General features: G+C 47.2%; 3 protein-coding genes and 1 long non-coding RNA gene across 14 annotated transcripts; 1 reads left to right on the top strand and 3 right to left on the bottom strand.

Moving 5' to 3' along the window:
- Positions 1-678: 678 nt before the first annotated feature.
- Positions 679-6782, bottom strand: LOC147132021 (antigen peptide transporter 2-like). Of its 2 annotated transcripts, XM_086015005.1 has the most exons (12): positions 5918-6782; positions 5545-5659; positions 5363-5431; positions 5130-5260; positions 4793-4998; positions 4465-4662; positions 4150-4278; positions 3306-3494; positions 2980-3153; positions 2420-2579; positions 1463-1599; positions 679-1280 (listed from the first exon to the last, which is right to left on the bottom strand). In XM_086015005.1, exons 1-12 carry the CDS (start codon positions 6462-6464, stop codon positions 1083-1085), a joined length of 2253 nt encoding a protein of 750 aa, XP_085871131.1. In that variant the 5' UTR covers positions 6465-6782; the 3' UTR covers positions 679-1082. The 2 variants fall into 2 exon arrangements, with proteins under 2 accessions (XP_085871131.1, XP_085871132.1); XM_086015006.1 differs by lacking the exon at positions 5363-5431 and having other exon boundaries at positions 5918-6781.
- On the top strand, positions 1496-18202 carry LOC147132019 (uncharacterized). The gene is made up of 3 exons (XR_015082208.1): positions 1496-1704; positions 8264-8536; positions 15035-18202. It is a non-coding gene; the product is annotated as an uncharacterized LOC147132019 (long non-coding RNA).
- On the bottom strand, positions 7358-12968 carry LOC147132020 (proteasome subunit beta type-9-like). 3 transcript variants are annotated; one of them, XM_086015080.1, is made up of 6 exons: positions 12657-12963; positions 11441-11508; positions 10534-10665; positions 10124-10253; positions 8362-8503; positions 7358-7736 (listed from the first exon to the last, which is right to left on the bottom strand). In XM_086015080.1, the coding sequence occupies exons 1-6, from the start codon at positions 12699-12701 to the stop codon at positions 7609-7611; spliced, it is 645 nt and encodes a 214-aa protein (XP_085871206.1). In that variant the 5' UTR covers positions 12702-12963; the 3' UTR covers positions 7358-7608. The 3 variants fall into 3 exon arrangements, with proteins under 3 accessions (XP_085871206.1, XP_085871208.1, XP_085871207.1); XM_086015082.1 differs by lacking the exon at positions 11441-11508 and having other exon boundaries at positions 10534-10613; positions 12657-12968; XM_086015081.1 differs by lacking the exons at positions 11441-11508; positions 12657-12963 and adding an exon at positions 10992-11429 and having other exon boundaries at positions 10534-10753.
- Positions 13514-18221, bottom strand: LOC147132018 (major histocompatibility complex class I-related protein 1-like). Of its 8 annotated transcripts, XR_015082196.1 has the most exons (9): positions 18056-18221; positions 17255-17521; positions 16978-17143; positions 16865-16915; positions 15817-16125; positions 15589-15705; positions 15473-15490; positions 14270-14348; positions 14091-14169 (listed from the first exon to the last, which is right to left on the bottom strand). XR_015082196.1 is itself a non-coding variant. In XM_086015051.1 (8 exons), the coding sequence occupies exons 1-7, from the start codon at positions 18141-18143 to the stop codon at positions 14290-14292; spliced, it is 1137 nt and encodes a 378-aa protein (XP_085871177.1). In that variant the 5' UTR covers positions 18144-18221; the 3' UTR covers positions 13514-14169; positions 14270-14289. The 8 variants fall into 8 exon arrangements, 7 of the variants coding, with proteins under 7 accessions (XP_085871177.1, XP_085871176.1, XP_085871180.1 ...); XM_086015051.1 differs by having other exon boundaries at positions 13514-14169; positions 16865-17143; XM_086015050.1 differs by lacking the exon at positions 14270-14348 and having other exon boundaries at positions 13514-14169; positions 16821-16915.
- Positions 18222-18669: the final 448 nt, after the last annotated feature.

The raw sequence follows: 18669 nt of genomic DNA, 5'->3' as shown, positions 1-18669 counted from the left end.
AGGCCACTCCGCAAAGGCCATCCAAGCGTTTTATTGCAAGCGTGCCGGGAGATAAAGCCATCAATGTGCATTTTACGGTGTGAGAATGATAACATTTTAATTTTTAGTTCAAACAATCTTGATTAGGGGGTAGACAAATTTACTCGATATGTCAAATGAAATAATTTGTAATTATTTTTGAAATGATATCATTTGGAATCATTATTTTATTACATCCGGTGAATATCTCCAGTTTGCTGTCCTGTACTGTGAAATGTCAACGCGCTAATGAAAAGTATGCAAAATGTACCTGTACAATTACTAAAACTATTGGTCAGATATTCTAAACTTCAAACTTTTATTTTTGGTCTGAGATCCAGTGCTCTTGAAACAAAACATTTTTAGTAGGAGATCTTGACATCTTCCGATCTTACTAACGTTGGTGTTCGTTGGTGCAATTTCAAAGTTTTGTCTTGAACCAACTAACTACAGTAGTGTGGGACTAGTTGAAAAATGTCAAGTCAGAGGTTTTCACCGACAAACACTTGTAGATATAGTGCAGGACATTTATGTTTGACATGACTGGTTCATTGATTTCATTGAGACATTTTACTGCAGAAAAGAAATAGTTCTCCAAAAACAAATATGTAGTCCTACAAAAACCAAACCAAACCAAAATACCGTACATTATACTCACCATAGTTGTGGATTTTTTTTATTGAAAGTAATATGTGCGGATCACTACAGACATACGGTATTTTGCCAGTCGAAGTGGCTGTAACAAGTTTTGCGCTGACCAACCAGAGGACGATAAAAATCGAGGGCCATCAGCTACCGATTGTAAAAGTCCTGGGCATATTATATTGACACGGCAACACACAGAGTCTGGAATCTGATTTGGTGGGGGGAAAAAAAAAAATAAACTCACCAAATCTACGTACTGAAAGCACTTCAGCCAAGAAAAACTCTACAAAATGAAGCGAATAGACCATTGGGAATAAATGAATACAGTTTGATGGAACCAATATTATATTACAATCCCGGTTGCGAATGTGTTGGTCAGAGCTTCTGATAGTGAGTACGCCAACCGAATTGGTGTCACGTTAGCTTCCCGCGGCGGCTATCTTCTCTCTCATTTTACAATATATTCCCTTCTGGTCCATCAGCTGGCGGTGGGTTCCTCGCTCCTCAACGCCACCGCCGCCAATCACCGCAATCTGGTCGGCCTTGTCGATAGTCTTCAGCCTGTGAGTGATCAGCAGCACGGTTTGGTCCGAGCGCCTCAGCAGATCCTGCAGGACCTGCGCCGGGTGAGACAAACATTCACGACAGTGGATATCGTAAACTTTTGTCACGCTTTTATTTTGAATTTAGGTTAATGTCGTAAGATGAGTTTGAGACGGCGCTGAGTGTTTTGGGAGAATACGTCAGAAGCTTGTGGGTTTTTTTTCTTCTTCGTGATTCGATCCCTTCTTGACTGTACCTTGCTTTCGCTTTGCTCATCCAGGGAGCTGGTTACTTCATCCAGGATGAGAACCTGCGGCCGTCTGACCAGCGCTCGAGCGATGGCCACGCGTTGCCGCTCGCTCTTGGACAGCAGGCTGCCCCCCTCACCAACCTCTGACAGACAATCAAATCATCAGTCCAGCGCTCCGGCCGACACGCGCTTCTCCGTCTTAACACCGCACACGCTCGCCGGCAGAGGTGGAAGCGTGCAAGTCAAAAGTAAGTCAAGTTTGAAACTTTTAAGCTTTAACTAAGCAACTTACTCGGTCAAAATTCGCACCGGGTCCTCACCAAATATCAAGCGCCGAAAACCGAATTGAACCTTTTTTTCAATTCTTGAAAGCAATTTTAAACGTCAACAGGCAAGAATTGTCATGTCATCTAGTTCAAGTCGAGCCTCAGCAATACCAAGACAAATTTTAGCCACGCAAGCCCCGAGTCTCAAAATGAGCTCCGGTTACATAAGCCTTAAAGCGGAAGTCAACCCAAACATTTTTTTTTTCAAGAATATGTTCTCAGCAGGCCCACTCGTTGAAACACGGCATTCTGATTAATTTTGCGTTTGTGGAATATAAGTTAAGCAGCAAAATGCACTCGTTTTTAGCCATCTCCGGGGGGCGGCCATTTTGTCTTCCGTCAACTGAAAACGACATCGCAACTGCTCACAACGACCAATCACGGCTGACCTGTTTTCCCAAACGGAGCCGCGAGTGGTCGTCGCGAGCAGTCGTGATATCGTTTTCAGTCGATAGAAGCGACAAAATGGCCGCCCCCGCAGACGGCTAAAAACGAGTGGATTAACACTTATTCCACAAATGCAATATTTATCAGAATGCCCTGTTTCAACGAGTGGGCTGGCATAGCACATACTCTTGAAAAACAAAACAAAAAAAGTTTTTGCGTTGACTTCCACTTTAAGTCCACTTCTGCTCACCGGTATCGTAGCCCTTCTCCAGCTGGGTGATGAAATGGTGGGCATTGGCCCGGTGCGCCGCTTCCTGGATGGCGTCCAAAGAGCAGTCCTCCAGACCGTAGGCGATGTTGTGCCTGACGGAGCCGGAGAAGAGCACCGGCTCTTGGCTGACCACCGCAATCTGTCAAAGCACAAATAGACTGTCGTTCGGATTGTGGCCGTTTGACTCCAGTCCTGTAGGTGGCACTGACGCACGTTTCAATGTTAAAAACACGAGTACACATGGCCGTCTGTGGACTTGGAATGCGAAAAATGAATTTGTGAGGAAAATGATACGAGATCATGATTATGTCCACATAAAAACTTTTTTGACATTTTTGTATTTTGGCATGCTGTGAGATTTTTCAAATGTAAAATACTGGCCTCAGCCAACTGAGACAACATGTCTCTCACCTAACGTGTGGGACCGCCTTCCGCCTTCGTCCCGTTCCAAAAGATCCAAACCCGAAAACAAGTAGTGTTTGCAGCCATACTAGTCAGTTATCGGATAAAAAAACGACAATTTTGCTTTGGGCTTTCACCTTCTTGCCGAGATAGCGGCAGTCGTACGATTCCAGCTTGGCATGGTCCAGCAGGATTTGTCCGTCCTGCGGCTCGTACAAGCGCTTCAGCAGACTGGCGCAGGTGCTTTTTCCCTCTCCGGACACACCGACCAGCGCCGTCATCTGACCCGCTGGCAGCTCCAAAGAGAAGTCCTGACGACAAAGACGTTTTGAATTGAGTACAGTGCAAAAATAAAGGCTCACAGAGGTTGAAGGCAGGCCACTGCCGTCCACCGATTTATGTCCCTGGTGAGTGACGTTGAAACGTCCTCAACAAAAACCAAGAGCTCCATTGTGACGCCCACCTGCAGCACCGCCACATCGGGGCGTGCCGGATAGGCAAAGTTGAGATGGCGGAAGATGACGTGTCCCGCAAGGCACTCGGGTGCGAGTTTCCCATCCGTCCTGATCCGAGGTTGGCGATCCAGAACCTCAAAGACTTTACCGGCGGCGCCCACCGAGGTCAGCATGTGGCCGCTGATGTAGATCATTGTCTGGCACGAGACATTCCCAATATGAGGAGTGTACCTACGTTATCCGCGCCCACATGACCCACAATGCACAGGCAACTCTGCTAAACCCGACTTTATTCTTGCGGAGCTGTTGGATTTATGTGGCGATAGGCCATAATCATACCAGATCCATTAAACATTTTTTTTCCCCCAAGAATATGTTCCGTGCCTGCCGACTAGTTGAAACAAGGCGTTCTGATCAATTGCGTTTGTGGAATAAGGGTCGATCCACTCGTTTTTCGCCATCTCCGGGGGCGGCCATTTTGTCACTTCTATCGACCGAAAGTGACATGGCAACTGCTCAGGTAACGACCCATCACTGCTGACCTGTTTTCTGAGTCCGAGACGCGATTGGCCGGCCGTTGTGAAAATGGCCGCCCACAGAGAGGGCGAAAAACGAGTGCATTTTGCTGCCGAACTCATATCCCGCAAACCCAATGTGAATTAGAATGCCGTGTTTCGACGAGTGGGCCTGCTCGGAACATATTCTTGAAAAAAATACGTTTGGGTAGATTTCCCTCTTTGAATAGGGAGGAGTAACTGCTTTATTACGCGCAGGCATGCACTTTTACGGACCCCAGGGGAACACCGGTTGAAAGACCTCTGCTTTATGACATAAGCTTTTCGGCGCCGATACCCTGACGTTGCTTCCGATGTCTGACTGGTAGAGAATGAAGGAGATCAAGTTCCCGGTGGTCATCTGGCCGCTTTGGACGAACAGCCTGCCATACCGCAGCATCAGCACATGAATGGCCAAACCTATCAGCTACACACACACACACACACACAGATATGCGCAAATCAAGCTCGGTCTGCTCTTGGAGTGTCGCACTCCTGTCATGACTTGATAGGAGAGAGGTCAATAATCGATATTATTGGCCGAAACAGAGGCCCCCGCCGCCGAAATCCAGTTTTGCCGAGGGCCTCTCCAAAATGGTTACCGGCATCTCACCCTTTGCGCCAGAAGGGACACAACCTGGACAGTGTTTCGTTGGGTCTTGAGCCTGTGCGTGTCCATCAGCCGGTTGTCATAGCGACGGGCCTCCAGTTTCTCCGCGTTGAAGCTCCGCACCGTCCGAGCGGCCGAGATGATCTCATTGGCCGTCTCGTTTGCCGCGGTCGCGGAGTCGTGCGTGGCTTGCGTCAGCCGCTGCAAAGGCACGGTCGGTCATTCGTCGGGCTGGGCGGCTCGTCAAATTCAACCGGCCCAAGTCATCCGTGGGATGGGACTGAACCGAGCTCGTGACAATCAGGGGATCCGATCGGTCTGTCTGCTTTACCTGGCGGTGTTTGTTGGCGATGGTCTGTAGGAGGCCGGTGGCGGGGACCTCCAAGAGCACTAAAAATGTTAGCGTCCACGAAAGCTTCAACATGAGGCTCAGCGTGTACACCGTCTTGATCAGGGTCCTCAGCAGAACGTTGATGTTCAGACAAACCGTTTCCGCCATCAGGGGGATGTCTTTGGAAAGCAAAGAGGTGAGCTCACCTGCACCCGGAAGAAATCGAAATATATTCCTTTTTAGGAAACAGTACCCTGGTGCGGGTCGGAGAGAGAGAGATGGCAGCTTGTTCGCTGTGCAGTCTTTGTCTATCAAGCTCTCTGTTATCATGCCTTACCTATCTTTGTGGTGTCGAAAAACGCAATCTCCTGTTTGGTCTGAGCCTGAAACAGATTTCCTTGCACTCTGCATTTGAAGGAGCTCATGGCCCACTTAAGGAAACCCCCTCTGCTGCCTGTGCCCACCGAGCTGCTCAAACAAAAACGGGACGGACATTCACCTTAACTTGGGCCCACAAATGATTTGTGACAAATGATGCCATATCATTCTCATACGAAGTGGCGTACCTACATAAGGGCAATCGGAAAACACACAATAAAGCAACCTCTTCTCAGGAAAAAAATAGGAAAGATGTTGTTTCTGGAAAACAGGCAACTTTTTAAATCCTATGGCGTTTAGTGCTCATTATGTTCCAGTAGCGTTGGGATTATGACAGGGTCTGACATTTTGGCGGCCAGGGTGCATGTTCTCACCTTCCCACTGAGAACACGCCCATCAGAAGCAGTGCTGACAAGAACTCATGTGGCACGTAATCGTCACGCAGGTTGTCAATTACCTTGCCCGTGTAAAACCGGACCTGGATCTCACCTGAGACACACCCACGCACGCGCACACACACAGATAAATTCCCTCAGTGGGTAGTTCTTATGTCGTATTTCTTTACATTCTCTTATGTTTTATGACAAGTATATTTACCCATGCAGCGAATGAAACTTGTAAGTCAAGGTACCACTGCATATTACGTGATACAGTAATATCGCTCATTTCGACCCCCTCTTCATCATGATCATCATCATCATCATCATCATCATCATCATCATCGTCATCGCTATGGCGTATACTTACAGACGGCAGCCAGGGTGAGAAAGCAAACGCCTCCGACCAGCAGAGCCAAGTCCGGCCTGTACATGCGAACAACCCTCATGAACAAAGCTCTTGGCTTTTGTTGCTTCTCTTTTCGGCCATTCGAGTCCGGCACGCCGACTTCCCAAAACAACGCCGCGGCCAGCGAGGCTCCGGCGCACATCATCCAGTAGCGCGCGACCCCAGTCGCCCCCGCCGTCATCGTCGCGCCGCACGGGGGGTCCCCGAGGCGCCAGGCGGCGGCGGCGGCGGCGGCGGCGAAGCTCTCCAGGGCGGCGGGCAGCGCGCTGTGCAAGGCGAGGAAACGAGCCGGCGCCGCGGCAAGCTCCCCGAGGTTGAGCAGGGAGAAGGCGGCCAGCGCCAAACAACACCGGAGAAACGCGAGCAGCCACACCGACAGCCAAAATAAACTCGCCGCGCTCACCACCGGCGCCGCGGCTTGAACCAGGCAGGCGTCCGCGACGAGCGCAAAAAGGGCAGCAAAAGCTCGGCGAAGCGTCGAACTCTTTCTCCCCATTTTCAAGGACATGCAGCCCGCGTGTCGAACTACCCGCAGCAACTCTTATCTGTTTTCGGTTTCACTTTACTGGAACACTTCCTCTTCTGATATTCCCCTTCTGATACATATGCGTTCGATGACATGTCTCAAACGTTACCAGGTCAACATTTCCTGTTCTGATAAGCAAGATTCATTTCAAAGACCCTGTAAAGTGAACTCAGAGATTTGTTTCTAAACATTAACATTATTCTAAACATTCTACATTAAAGTGGAAATCAACCAAACACATTTTTTTTTCTCGAGAATATGTTCCCAGCAGGCCCACTAGTTGAAACACGGCATTCTGGTTAGAATTGCGTTTGTGCAATATGAGTTAAGCAGCAAAACTGCTCAGGGCTCACGTCACGGCCCAGTTGGAGAAAACAGGTCAGCCGTGATTGGTCGTTATTTGAGCAGTTGTGATGTCATTTTCAGTCGACAGAAGTGACAAAATGATGGCTAAGAACCGGTCGAATAACTCTTATTCCACAAATGCGAGATTTATCAGAATTCCTTGTTTCAACCAGTGGGCTTGCATAGAACATATTCTTGAAAAAAAAATATGTTTGGGTTGACTTTAAAAATAAGAGATAATCATGATCTTGTGAGCTCAGACGATACCGATTCCAATCTACATGGATTAGCTGCACGTGATTCCATTTTAGAGCTGTTCACTAACTTGTATTTGAATAATCGATTCATCTGTCATTTTTTAAATTAATTGATGAATTCGATTTTTTTTTTTAATCATCCAAATGTCCTTCCTTTATTATTCAAAATAGGACACTATCTCTAATTGACTGCAGAAAACGTACAAAGATTCATTTACTGGTTTGGTCTGTAACATGTCTGAAATCAGTGAAAAATATTCATCATTTCCTAGGTCAAAGTAGATGTTTGCAAACGATTTATTGGGATTAAACACAAAGATAATCAGTCTGCATGATGGAGGACTACAGAAAAGTGAGAATAGTTACTGTTGACTTCTGTGTAAGTTTCTTTGCATTAGCGGGGACAAATTTGACAGACGATAAGACGCCTTTATTTAAGAGACTTTTGATGCAATGTGATCTTACACCGTCTGAACTAAGATTTAGTTACAGACACCAAAGGGTTCATGTCGTATCGGCATGTGTCACTTGTCAAAGAAGGCGGGTAAGTCATTCCCTAAAATGACTTTCTCCTTTGCACCGTGCTCATCGATGGTGACCAGGTAGGCCACGCCTCCACTGGAGCCGTCCCGGTTCATGGCCAGAGTGAGGGCTGAGAAAAGAGAGAGAAAACCATTTTTGTGATTCGTTTTCCTGTTTAACTTTGAAGTTCCTGGCTGCTTTTTTCCCTCTGTTGTGTGTGGGGTTTTTGTGTTTGTTTTTTTTTGCTATCTATCACTGTCGTGCCTTGACAGAATCAAATGGAAATGCCAGCCTCTATGAAAAAACCCGACCCAAATATTTGTAATGTTATTTTCAATAAGGAAAATATCACACTATATACTTGACTTGAGAAGAATTTCACAACTTCTGTAAGTGACTCTGTAAACTGCCGCAATATTATGTTCTTTACAGAAGATAAAGAATATATACCCAAATTGTTAAATTGCCTGTCTCCATGCAGCGTTTGCGTTCAAATATTCATGATGTAAAGCGTTACAACACCGCCACAAAGATGCTATTGGTTAGCCCGCTTGTGGCGTTTCCCTTTATGTGTTAGCGTGAAGCTATAAGATTTTAAAGGCAAAGGTATGCAGTTGCTTTAAATACGTGTGGCATTTTTCTTTGATTTGTGTTTAGTTTGATGGCCAACCGGGAGCGCCATGAAACGGCTCGGAGCCGCGTTTGGGTCGAGTTCTTCACGTCCCAGCTGGCGTCACCAGGAAGGCGTCACTTACTGTTAAGGACAAACTGCTGGCACTCGTCTCTGCTCATGCCGGAGCGATACGTGGCGTCCACATAGCCGTACACGTAGGTGCTGCCGGAGCCCCCCACGGCGAAGGGTTGTCGCAACAGGGCGCCGCTGAGCGTGGAAAACACCTGCCACAGGACAGAGGAAGACGTCAAGCAGAGGTGCGACTAATCCGTTTGAAGTCTTAACTTTCAAGTGTCACGCAAGTTAATGCGTTAATGTGTCAAGTCAAGTTAACTCCAAAAGTAGAAACGAACCCGACTGGCCGTTCCATTTAGATTTTTGGGAGGGGGAGAGCGCCATTTGTTCCCGAATGTCCTTTATCGGTCATTTTCTGTCCTTTTTTACCTCTCTTGCGCTTGAACTCAACTTTCACGCTGAGTAGCGTTCCCCTGATGTCGACTTTCACTGTCTGCAATTGCCGAGTCTCAGATGCAGACTTGATTGGCTGAGCAAGGTCACGTGCAACGACTTGCCTCGCATGTAACCGGCCAATACGTTCCGTCGCTGCGGCAAAGTGCTGCGCCGCTTAAAATAGAATTGCCCTGAATATCTCAAATCAGAACTAGCTGTGGGTAAGAATATAAAAGTCAACCCGCCATTGATGCAAACCACCCCCATCTGGCAATAACAAATGTGTCATGCTCTTTGTTTGACGTTTAGTTTGACAGTCAACTTTTACTTGGAGTAAGCGCTAAACAGCTTGAAGTCCCTTTCGGGATTCATTTGCTCAATATTAGCCAAGCTGAACGGAGTTCTCCAGGCACCGCTGTAGTAGATGTGCCGGCGTTTTCTTCCCCGGGCTTTTGCTTCCCCGGGCTTTTGCTTCCCCGGGCTTTTGCTTCCCCGGGCTTTTGCTTCCCCGGGCTTTTGCTTTCGTTTTGACGTTTGCTGGGTGTGGCCGGTGTTCTGCCTGCTCGCCCTGCTGCTCCTGTTCACCGAAAGAATCTATTCTTCTCAGTCTCAGCGTCGCCACAGTACATGACACTCGCAGTCACTTTGTACGAATGAGCTCCAATTTAGTATCCTCCTCTTACTACGGAGACATGAGAACAATGACAGTGTCCTACTTCCTTGATCTCAAGAATCTCTCCTGTTGTTTCCTGGCAAAGTGCTTAAAAGCTCCTTTGTCTTCATGGCAGGGGTGCAGATTCCCCACACAAATGTCAATTATTACATTTCACGATACCAATTGAAGTACCATCATATCATTCTTTTGGGGGGGGGGCTCGGCTGAAGGACTTCGGACCGATTTATGGCAAACACGAGTGACTTATTCCCAGCCTTAATGCAATAAAGTCAATGACTTTATGGTCGTTCGATTAAATGGCCAACTGACACGAAGGTGAGCTCATGTTGGCCCAGCCGGCGAAGTTAACATCGCTTACTCCTCTTTGTTGGACATTTTGGGGTGACTTATCTTTGACGTGTGTCCTTATGTTGTAAAGCCCGCTGAATTGATCGTAGACGAAGGGGAGTCTGTTTTAACGTCCGATTTTTAACATTCCGCATTAAACATCCTCAAGTAAACACTGATTTAAAGCTGGTTAGCTTGGTACACATTGCTGTGTTGTTCAGCATGTTTGATCGATTCACGTTTAAGAATGTCAAAGCGGATCTTGCGACCTTGCATTTTATTTATTTTATTTATTTATTTTTTTTTGGAATACGACCCCGGAAGAAAAAATGTGGACACCCTTGTTGTAGACGTTTGCGACAACATGCACACGCGGCGGCCATCCTCTGACCTGCCCGCCGCCTCTTCTGTCCCAGCCGGCCACGATGAGACTAGCGGCCAGCTCGTCCCGATAGCGGTACGACGTGTTCTTCACCAGGGTTGCGGCGGCAACCACCCGCGGCTCCTCTTCGATCTCCAAGCTGCCGAGAGTAAAAGACAGAAGATATTGCGCGAACGTGTACCGTATCGACACGACCGGATAAAAACAATGTCATTCACTTCCTCGCTATTCAACTTCGTAATCTTCATCTGAGCCGGAAATTAAAATGTGGAAAATCTGTCCTTTTAAAAAATATATGTATATTTTTTGGTGGACTGACTAAGAAAAAAAAAAAAAAAGACTCCATTTTTCATATTTCAGTTTTCAATCGCCAACTGGAAATGGAAGCTTACCAAACAAAGGCTGTTCTATTTGCATACCTGTGAACCTGCAGCTCATAGCGGGACAGATCGGCAACCGTCTGAGCATCCGCCGCAGAGCCGGAGAGAGCGCAGTAGATCTTTGGGTGGAAGGGTATCAGCTTGTTCATCACGCGGTTCACGACGGAATTGCTGCACGGGCGACACAGTGAGTTGCTCGCCATGCAGCGCACGGTCATCCTGTGGTGCCTCGAGACTCCGGTAGTCTGATTTACAGGTTCTTAGAGATACGGGTCGTCGTTTGGATTGACAGATACCGCAGATTAAATACAAGCGCTCGAAAAGGGGCTTCAAAGCAGATTAATGCCACTAAAAGTTCATTGTCAAACATAACATAAAATGAACAATTACACTGAAAACAATGTTGCTTTCGGAATAGCCCGCTAGCTTGATGCTAACAAAGCGGTTAGCATCGATTTTTTTTTTTTTTTTTTTTTTTCAGTTTTAGATCTACTCACTTCACAGTAAGCGTCCGTTTGACAAATAGTGAACAATTCTTCAGAAAGGGGCATGAAGCTGCTGAAGGCCAAATGACAAGAGTCGCTAGCCGGCAGCTAGCTTGCGAGCTAACAAGCCTCTGGTGGCGCCTCACTCGGAGGATGGGCGGCAGGCTTATCCACGGCAACACCTCTTGGATTGAGAATTTCAGAAATGGCACCTAGCTGTTCTGCCCACTTTTTGTTGTTGTTGTTGTTGTTGTTTTCCAGCAATTATCTACAAGAAAATGTATCATCCAGTGGCAAACTAGTCTTTGAATTCACTTGACGGCGTCTTTCAGTCACAGTACGACGCAGACTTCTTCAATTCTTAAAGGATAAACGTTTTTTGTTTTGTTTTCGATCGAAATGAAAACGACTATTTTAAAAGTGGGCATGCGTGCGTTGCCGGGGAGGCAGTGGGGGCGCACCTCGCGGTGACGCGCGAGTCCGAGCCCAGCACGACCCCGCCATCGAACTCCGTGGCGATGATTGTCGTCTGCCAAGCAAAAAAGACAACATGTTATGTCAGGCTACGCAAATAGGTATTGTCAGCAGTGTCCCATCCATCAGGTGTGAAATTAAGCACCCAAGTGAGTTGCGTTGATTGTCGGCGGCCCGCTATATTGTGTATTTTTAAAAGTGATTTTATTTTGGTTTCCCGCAGTACACTCGCATGTGGGAAAGGGGAGCCGCAATCAGACATTTATCGAAGGATAGGTGAACATTGAAACACATCGACCCGCCAATGCCGCCCCTCCAGGCCCCGCCTCTTAAACGCACAGGCACGTAATCTAGCGCACGGACACGACACTACGTACGGTGATTTCGACACATTTTAACGCTTGCAATGTTTTCAGAGTACACATTTGCTTTAATGAGCTTGCCAGTTTATCAACTTTTGCCCCATTGTGATGTTACAGCGAGGCTCGTTTGCATAACTCCGCCCCTATGCTGAGTTTCTTCGCCCCTGGCTCGGCAGCGACGCTAGCCAAATATCCAGAGCCGGGCAGGACAGCACTGTGTAAAACCCGATCACGTCAAAGCCGAAAGGCAGAGCTGCATCGAGTTTTGTTGGCACTGAATTCATTCACGCTTTCGCGCCGTACCTTCGCTATTGTAACAAAAGCTGAACTCGCCTTTGGCTCAGTCGCGCACTTGCATGAGACAGGACCTCCCCCTCAAACAGGCTCACATGCTTGTTTGCGGAATGTGCGAGGACGCGGGGGAAACATGCAAACTCCGCGCAAGAAGGAGCTCACAACCTAAAACCTTTTGGTGCTGTGAGCCAGACATACAAAGCCTGACTTTTGAAAAATGAGGATAGGGACTTGGAGGCAACACAAAAAACAGCTTCCAAATCCTGTTTGTGAACAAAAAAACAAACAAACAAACAGGAAGATGCGTGCTAAAATGATAGCCAGAATAAAATAAAGTGTCCACTGAGACGACACAACTAATGCTGTCCGTTTTCAGTTAAATACGACAACTGATCTTCCGAATGAAATGTGGTCGAACACATTCCGAATTTCACGGCATGTACTATTAACAGCTCTAAATCATTCAAATAACATCAGCTCTTAACAATCACCAATGCGTGTGTGTGCGTCCGTGTGCGTGCGTGCGTGCGTGCGTGAACGTACTCACCCCGGTTTGCACCTCCTCGGATCGTGCGGCCGACTGGTCCAACATGCTCTCCGAACCCGGCTGCGTCTTCCTCCTCACGAGGCTGCAGGACGAGCCCCAATAAAACCAAAACGTCGATTGTCAGGACTCCGGCGCGTTGAACATGAAAGTGAAAGTCAAAGTCAAAGTATAGCTCGCGGTTTGATTGCGTTGTCATTGCGCAACAAGTCACCGGGAAGCCTCAATGGGTTCATATAAATTTGGCAAAAGTACTCACACGTTTTACTTGGAGTAAGTATAAGTACATAGAATTGCGTTGAAAAAAAAAAAAAAAAAAGCAACTCATAAAAGCAGAAGTATTGCAGCGTGGGACAGACTCTGAGATGCAAACTAAAAATGAGTATTTACTGTCAATCATATACACTCTAAAAACAGTTGAGTTAAAAATAACATTTTGGGTCAAAAATGGACCGATACACAAATTGGGTCCATTTGACCCACTTTCTTGCTTTGTTTGATATAAAACAGGCCACTTTTGGGGGTTGTTCTGTACAAACCATCCATTTTTTTGGGCCCCAAGTTGTCGATCGGTCCACTTTTGACCCCAAATGTTGTTATTTTTAACCCAACTGTTTTTAGAGTGCACAATACCACGTTTCATAATTACTTGCATTGTTTGTACATGTCCTGCGCCCCCATTGGCCGGTGAGCAATTCATTGTTTGTTTGTATGTGCCTTAAAATGGACTCCCAGTTGACGCAAGAGAGAGAAGAGGGAGTAAAACAGGCCAAAATCAGGATGAGAGTCTTGGCATACTGCAAGAGTGTAGAAATAAGTCACAAGTCGAGATATAAACATTTCGACAGAGGGAGTCGCTCTAGAGTCCAATAGAATTTATTGGCATTTCCACAGAGTTACAAACATGATTCTGGGCGTGTCCCAGAATCACGAATGAGAAATTAACAAAACATTTCCAGCGGGCAGGGCTGTCGCTCATCCTCCCGTCGCTGACGTCACGCTGAGCTTGTTGAGACAGCACGCCTGTTGAGCGTGACTCGGCAGCGCCTCTGCTGGTCGCAGCCAAGTAGTGCACCGCAGTTGCCATCTCCATGTATGAATTATTACAAAGAACGTCGACAACTCTTCAAATGTGAAATGGAATCAAACAAGAAGGAAGGTCGGAGCAATGCATATACGGCCTGGTGAAACAATCAAGCACGTTTTTGAAGGACAGTGCAATGGCATTTTGTCTTGAACTCAGTTCCATTCAATTCTTGAATGATTCAACTGCCCGATACAAGGATTTCATACAAACTCAACCGACAAACAGGTCAACACAGAAAGAAGAAAGCAACTCGATTAACTGTTCAAAAAAACCCCCACCCAAACAAGCAAAAAAAAAAAAAACCAAACCTTTGAGCATGACTTCAAATTAAATTGCAATAAGCGTCTACTTGAAGAAGATCAAATCGGCTGTGTTCTCTCATGCGTGATGAGAATGTACCCGGGAGGAGACACTCTTGTGTTCCAACACCTGGAGGAAGAAGAGCAGAGCAAATAGTGCACATGAATCCACATCCAAATGTTCCCAAAACCATCTCCAGAATGTGAAAATCACGCGTGTGCTAACTCACTCGGTGACGGCTGCCGCGTCTCACTCGGTGACGGGCTCAAGATCGTCGGAAACGGCCGAGGGAGCGCATTCACATCGAGCTGTGAATTCAAAACTCGACTCAGACTCGAGAGAAAAGTATTTGTTCCACCCAGGCGTTCACCGCCGAATGAATGTTCTCCTTGCGTCTTTTTATCATACAACTTATTTCGTTTATGTTCGCGGGTGTCCACTGTACAGTACACGCAGTCAGGTTGTATATTCTTTGTCCTCTGTGTAGAAACAGCGAATGTTACGCCGTTCTAATGAGCTGAGAGGAGTTGAGACGTCTCAGTTACTGTCTGACTTGAACTGCCCGAGGTGACCGGAGCGCAATGACCATCAATCATCAGTGAGACAAAAAAATTCCATACTTTGAAGTTCTCTTTCATGATCTCATTATTGTATGTTTATTTTTAATGCAATATTATGGAGTGCTATTTTCCTCAATTTTTTGTTTTTGGGGAATACTGGAGCTGATTAATGGCACTTCTGTTCATTTCATTGGAAAAAGAGGATTCAAGGTGCGAGTGTTTCAAGTTACGAGTAGGGATACGACGATTCATCGAAACTCGATTGAAACTGCTTAAAATGCGCATCGATGCCAAAAAAAAAAATCGAATCGATTAATTACCTAACAACCGACATAACATAACATTCTCGTGACCTAGGTCATTAGAATATACTCATTTAGAGTGCTAAAAAATGTAGGTCCTCCTCATTTTTCAACTTTTTTTTCCCATTCCAGATGCATACCACATTTCGCTTGTGTTGATGAAATTATGCGCTCGCGCCAATCATCATTGCCTATTGCGTTGGCGGATGGCTGCAGCACCACACTTGAGCACAGAGACAAGCATGGTAAGGATTTTTTTTTTTAAATCGGGAACTGAAAATCGAATCGAATCGGGGCTTGAGTGAATCGTTACGTCCCTAGTTACGAGCGTGGTCACTGGACGGATTCAACTCATATCTCAAGGCACGAATGTACATTTTTCGCACATCGACATCTTCTCACGGAGGTTCTGCGTCAACGTCAATATTCATGCGTGCATTGTAACATAGCCGACTTTGTGGCGTCAAGTGACCCCTCGTTCACACTTGGGTGGCAAAGGTCTAAACGGGGCCTTCTGAGGACTGCCTGGTTTATTTTGACTCTAAGGAAACAGAAAAGGGATTTACTCACAAGCTTGAGAGTATTTGGCTGAAATGAAAGAGAAACAAGAGAAGATTACTTTCCGTCACAAACGGCACGAGGCCAAAAATCTTCTCTTTGGTCAGCCAAACATTTGTGTCGCTCACCTCGTCTGGTTGCGTGACGCTTGGCAAGGACGGCCGCCGCCGCCGCCGCCGCCGCCGCCAGAGCGAGGACCGCCAAGGAGACAGCGATGGCCACCGCCTTCTTTCGGTCTTCTTCTTCTTCACAAGGCAAGCAAGAGATGAAGACAAACACGTGACCGACTGCTGTCAAGACGCCGGTCGGCCACCGTGCCCGACACGCGACAATTCAAGCGGGTGGGCGCCGGTCACCTTGGATGCGCGCGTTGCTCAGGACGCTTCCTCTCTCCAGCTTGACGACGACGTCTCCCTCGACGCCGGCCAGCTGGAACACGCATTCGTACTTGCCCTCCACGTCGGGCGTCACCCCCACTTTGAGGTGGGCCGCCGTCTGGAAGGTTCCGTCGTGGTTGGGGAGGGTCTCCCCCATCTCCACGTCCTCGTGGATCTCCTCGCCGTCCCTCCTCCAAAATAGGGCCGACGCCCTGGGGTAGAAACCGGTGGCGTGGCAGGTGACCGGAGAGGAAGGCGTCTTTTGCAGCAGAGACACCGTGGGAAGCTCTGCACACGGAGGTGGAGAGAAGGCGTGAGGGAGCAAAGATGGAAGGAGCCAAAGATGGAGAGAATGTGCGAGAGAAGGAAAGAAATGTGGACGAGACAACAAGGAGAATCTGCAAGATAGAAAGAGGGGAAGAAAAAGGAAATGAAGTCGCAAGGGGACAAAAGACGATGAAAATGTGTGAGAGGGAGAAACGTTGCGACAATGTCTGAGAGGACTAGAGCTGGAGACAAAGTGTGAAAGGATGAAAGATGGAAAATGACAAATGTGTGAGAGGACAAAGGGCGGCGCAAATGTGAGAGCAAATTCAACAGAGACGTGAGAGAGGAAAACGCGAAAAGTATGAGAGAATGAGTGACGTGACTCAAGATGGAAGGAAAACAGGACAGGCGAATGATGAACCTGTGAGAGGATGAAAGTTGAAGAGAGTAGGCATGAAGACAACGTGAGAAAATGTGCGGAGAAGGACGGATGGAAGAAATATGTGAGGGATCTTGAGAGTATGTGGGTTCGAATGTGGAACTGAAAACAGCATGCGAGGATGAGTGAAAGAGGGGAGCGAACGTGCAAGAGTACAAACACTGGGGGGCATCCAAAGATTGGAGACCAGGTGTGAGAGGACAGAAGATGGCCAAAAGGGCGAGAGGCGAACGACGGACACGTGGGCCAGGATGAAAGAAGGTGTGAGAGGGCGAACCATGGCGAGAGTGTGAGGCTCGAAGGTGTGAGAGGCCGCTGCACCTGTTCTCATCAGGAAGTCCCTCCCATTGCTCACATGCTTCTCCAAAAAAGCTGGACAAATCTCAGTGAGAAAATGCTTTACGCTTTGACTGAATGCTTCACTTTGTTCCCACTTGTTTTTGGTGATGACAGCTTGTTGATTGGCTGCGATCCATCTCATCGTCTTCACCTCAAACGATATGAAGTCTTCTCCGTCATAACTGTGGTCATCCCAACCGTCAACCTCACCGGTCTCGTCATCCCACTCACAGCCACAGATCACCTGGAACATGTGAACACCTGAAAGTATCGCACGCACACACGATGAAGCGACAGGAGAAGCCAGCAGTGACGTGTTTGTTTGAGCGCGTCAGGTGAATTTCATTAGAAGAAGGTTGAAGGGAAACAAACCTCCAGTTTGGTTGAAGCGCTCTTTAGCAATTTCAATGTTGGCTTTGAAGAGCTGCTCATTACTAACACCGCCCCGCGTCTCTCTCTGCCAGAAGTGTGGATCGTCTGCCGTGATTTTGTTCACCCAGTCCTGTTTGATTTGCATTTTCCTGCCGTTGCTGTCGTAGTGAAAAATCGGAACGCCGTCAACGTACGCGACCTCCCAGTACTCGGGTAGCTTTGCAACTTGAGAGGACGCTGTCAGGAAATACTCGAGCGTGTGACCAGCTGGAAGAAAAACAGGAAAATGACCCCGGTTTTATTCACTTGTTTTACATTCAGCAATCTTGCGCAATTCCTCTTTCAAATAATTCTGCCTGCAGTGTGAACGTCGACACACTTGACGTCATTGATATCATCTCGATCTCGGCGCATTGTTTCTCACAACCTTCCCCGCCCGTGAGAGTGACGACCCACACTCGGTTTTTTTCTACTTGTGACAATGTGACGGCTTAGAGCATTTGAAGTGTAACTCTATTGTTTTAGCAATTACCCCCCACGTCGAACAGACAAAGAAATATAAAAGTGATTTCTAGAAGGACACAGTATAACATTTCACGGCTGCCTGTTAGCTTTTCCATATTTCATATTTATTTGCCATGCTGGTGTGCATCATCTTTATTTGTGTCGTCTTTTAAGTTGATCAACTTTATTACCCAGCGGACAAATGAAGAAAATGAAAAACTTGAGGCCTGGCCTCAAAATCAAGAGCGACAAGCGACAGCAATGGGATAATAAAGTTATTTTAAAAAGCGCACTTACCAGGCGTCACGCTGTGCACTTGTACAGCCGCAACAAAGAGGAAAAATACATTCATAGCTGGCATCAAAAGTTGTTTTGCTGTTTTCATCGAGCTGGGCAACGAACAAGTCAAAGGGGCGGCTGCCCGTTTGAAAGGCTGACGCGAAATGACAAAAAACGGTAGGACGCGCTTTTGACAACCCCACCCGAGCCAATCAGAGTACAGCGTGGCGATGACGTCACGCAGCACTCGCTTTTGACTACCCCACCTGAGCCAATCAGAGTACAGCGTGGCGAAGACGTCACGCAGCACTCAAACTGGATAGTGCCCGTTCGAGTTTGATGGCAGCGATTCATTTTAGACCCGAATGGAAACCAGTTCACTTCCGTCATGCTGCATCTGTTGCTAAAACGACAGCAAATGTATGTGTGTGTGTGTGTGTGTGTGTGTGTGTGTGAGAAGACGTCAGATGGGGTGAAAAGCAGCACAAGTGGTTGTGAGATTTGTGGTGAAAACAGCGACGCCCTCCTCCTGGTAGCGAGCGGTAACTACAGCAAGGAAGCGCTAGTTTGGCTTTCTCTGAAATCACGTGACCCGAGTGCGTCGTTACCGTCGAGATGCAAACGTCCATGAG

The sequence above is a fragment of the Filicampus tigris genome, chromosome 18 (genome assembly GCF_054856515.1).
Source record: "Filicampus tigris isolate MCC_2025a chromosome 18, RoL_Ftig_1.0, whole genome shotgun sequence".
In the NCBI taxonomy this organism is placed as follows: domain Eukaryota; kingdom Metazoa; phylum Chordata; class Actinopteri; order Syngnathiformes; family Syngnathidae; genus Filicampus; species Filicampus tigris.
The sequence above is the reverse complement of the archived record's forward strand: the minus strand, read 5'-3'. Positions and strand labels throughout refer to the sequence as shown.

What these genes read in the sequence shown, in the direction of transcription:
- LOC147132021 (XM_086015005.1), bottom strand. Translation starts at nt 6,464, where the DNA reads ATGTCCTTGAAAATGGGGAGAAAGAGTTCGACGCTTCGCCGAGCTTTT. An exon ending in TCTCACCCTGGCTGCCGTCT is followed by an intron (nt 5,660 to 5,917) that starts GTAAGTATACGC and finishes GGTGTGTCTCAG; the next exon opens with GTGAGATCCAGGTCCGGTTT. An exon ending in ATGAGCAAAGCGAAAGCAAG is followed by an intron (nt 1,281 to 1,462) that starts GTACAGTCAAGA and finishes CACCCGGCGCAG; the next exon opens with GTCCTGCAGGATCTGCTGAG.
- LOC147132020 (XM_086015080.1), bottom strand. Translation starts at nt 12,701, where the DNA reads ATGTTGGACCAGTCGGCCGCACGATCCGAGGAGGTGCAAACCGGG. An exon ending in GACTCGCGCGTCACCGCGAG is followed by an intron (nt 10,666 to 11,440) that starts GTGCGCCCCCAC and finishes TCGCCCGTGCAG; the next exon opens with CAATTCCGTCGTGAACCGCG. An exon ending in CCAGCAGTTTGTCCTTAACA is followed by an intron (nt 7,737 to 8,361) that starts GTAAGTGACGCC and finishes CTCTTTTCTCAG; the next exon opens with CCCTCACTCTGGCCATGAAC.
- LOC147132018 (XM_086015048.1), bottom strand. Translation starts at nt 18,143, where the DNA reads ATGAAAACAGCAAAACAACTTTTGATGCCAGCTATGAATGTATTTTTC. An exon ending in AGTGCACAGCGTGACGCCTG is followed by an intron (nt 17,522 to 18,055) that starts GTAAGTGCGCTT and finishes TTTTTCTTCCAG; the next exon opens with CTGGTCACACGCTCGAGTAT. An exon ending in GAGCAACGCGCGCATCCAAG is followed by an intron (nt 15,706 to 15,816) that starts GTGACCGGCGCC and finishes TGCCTTGTGAAG; the next exon opens with AAGAAGAAGACCGAAAGAAG.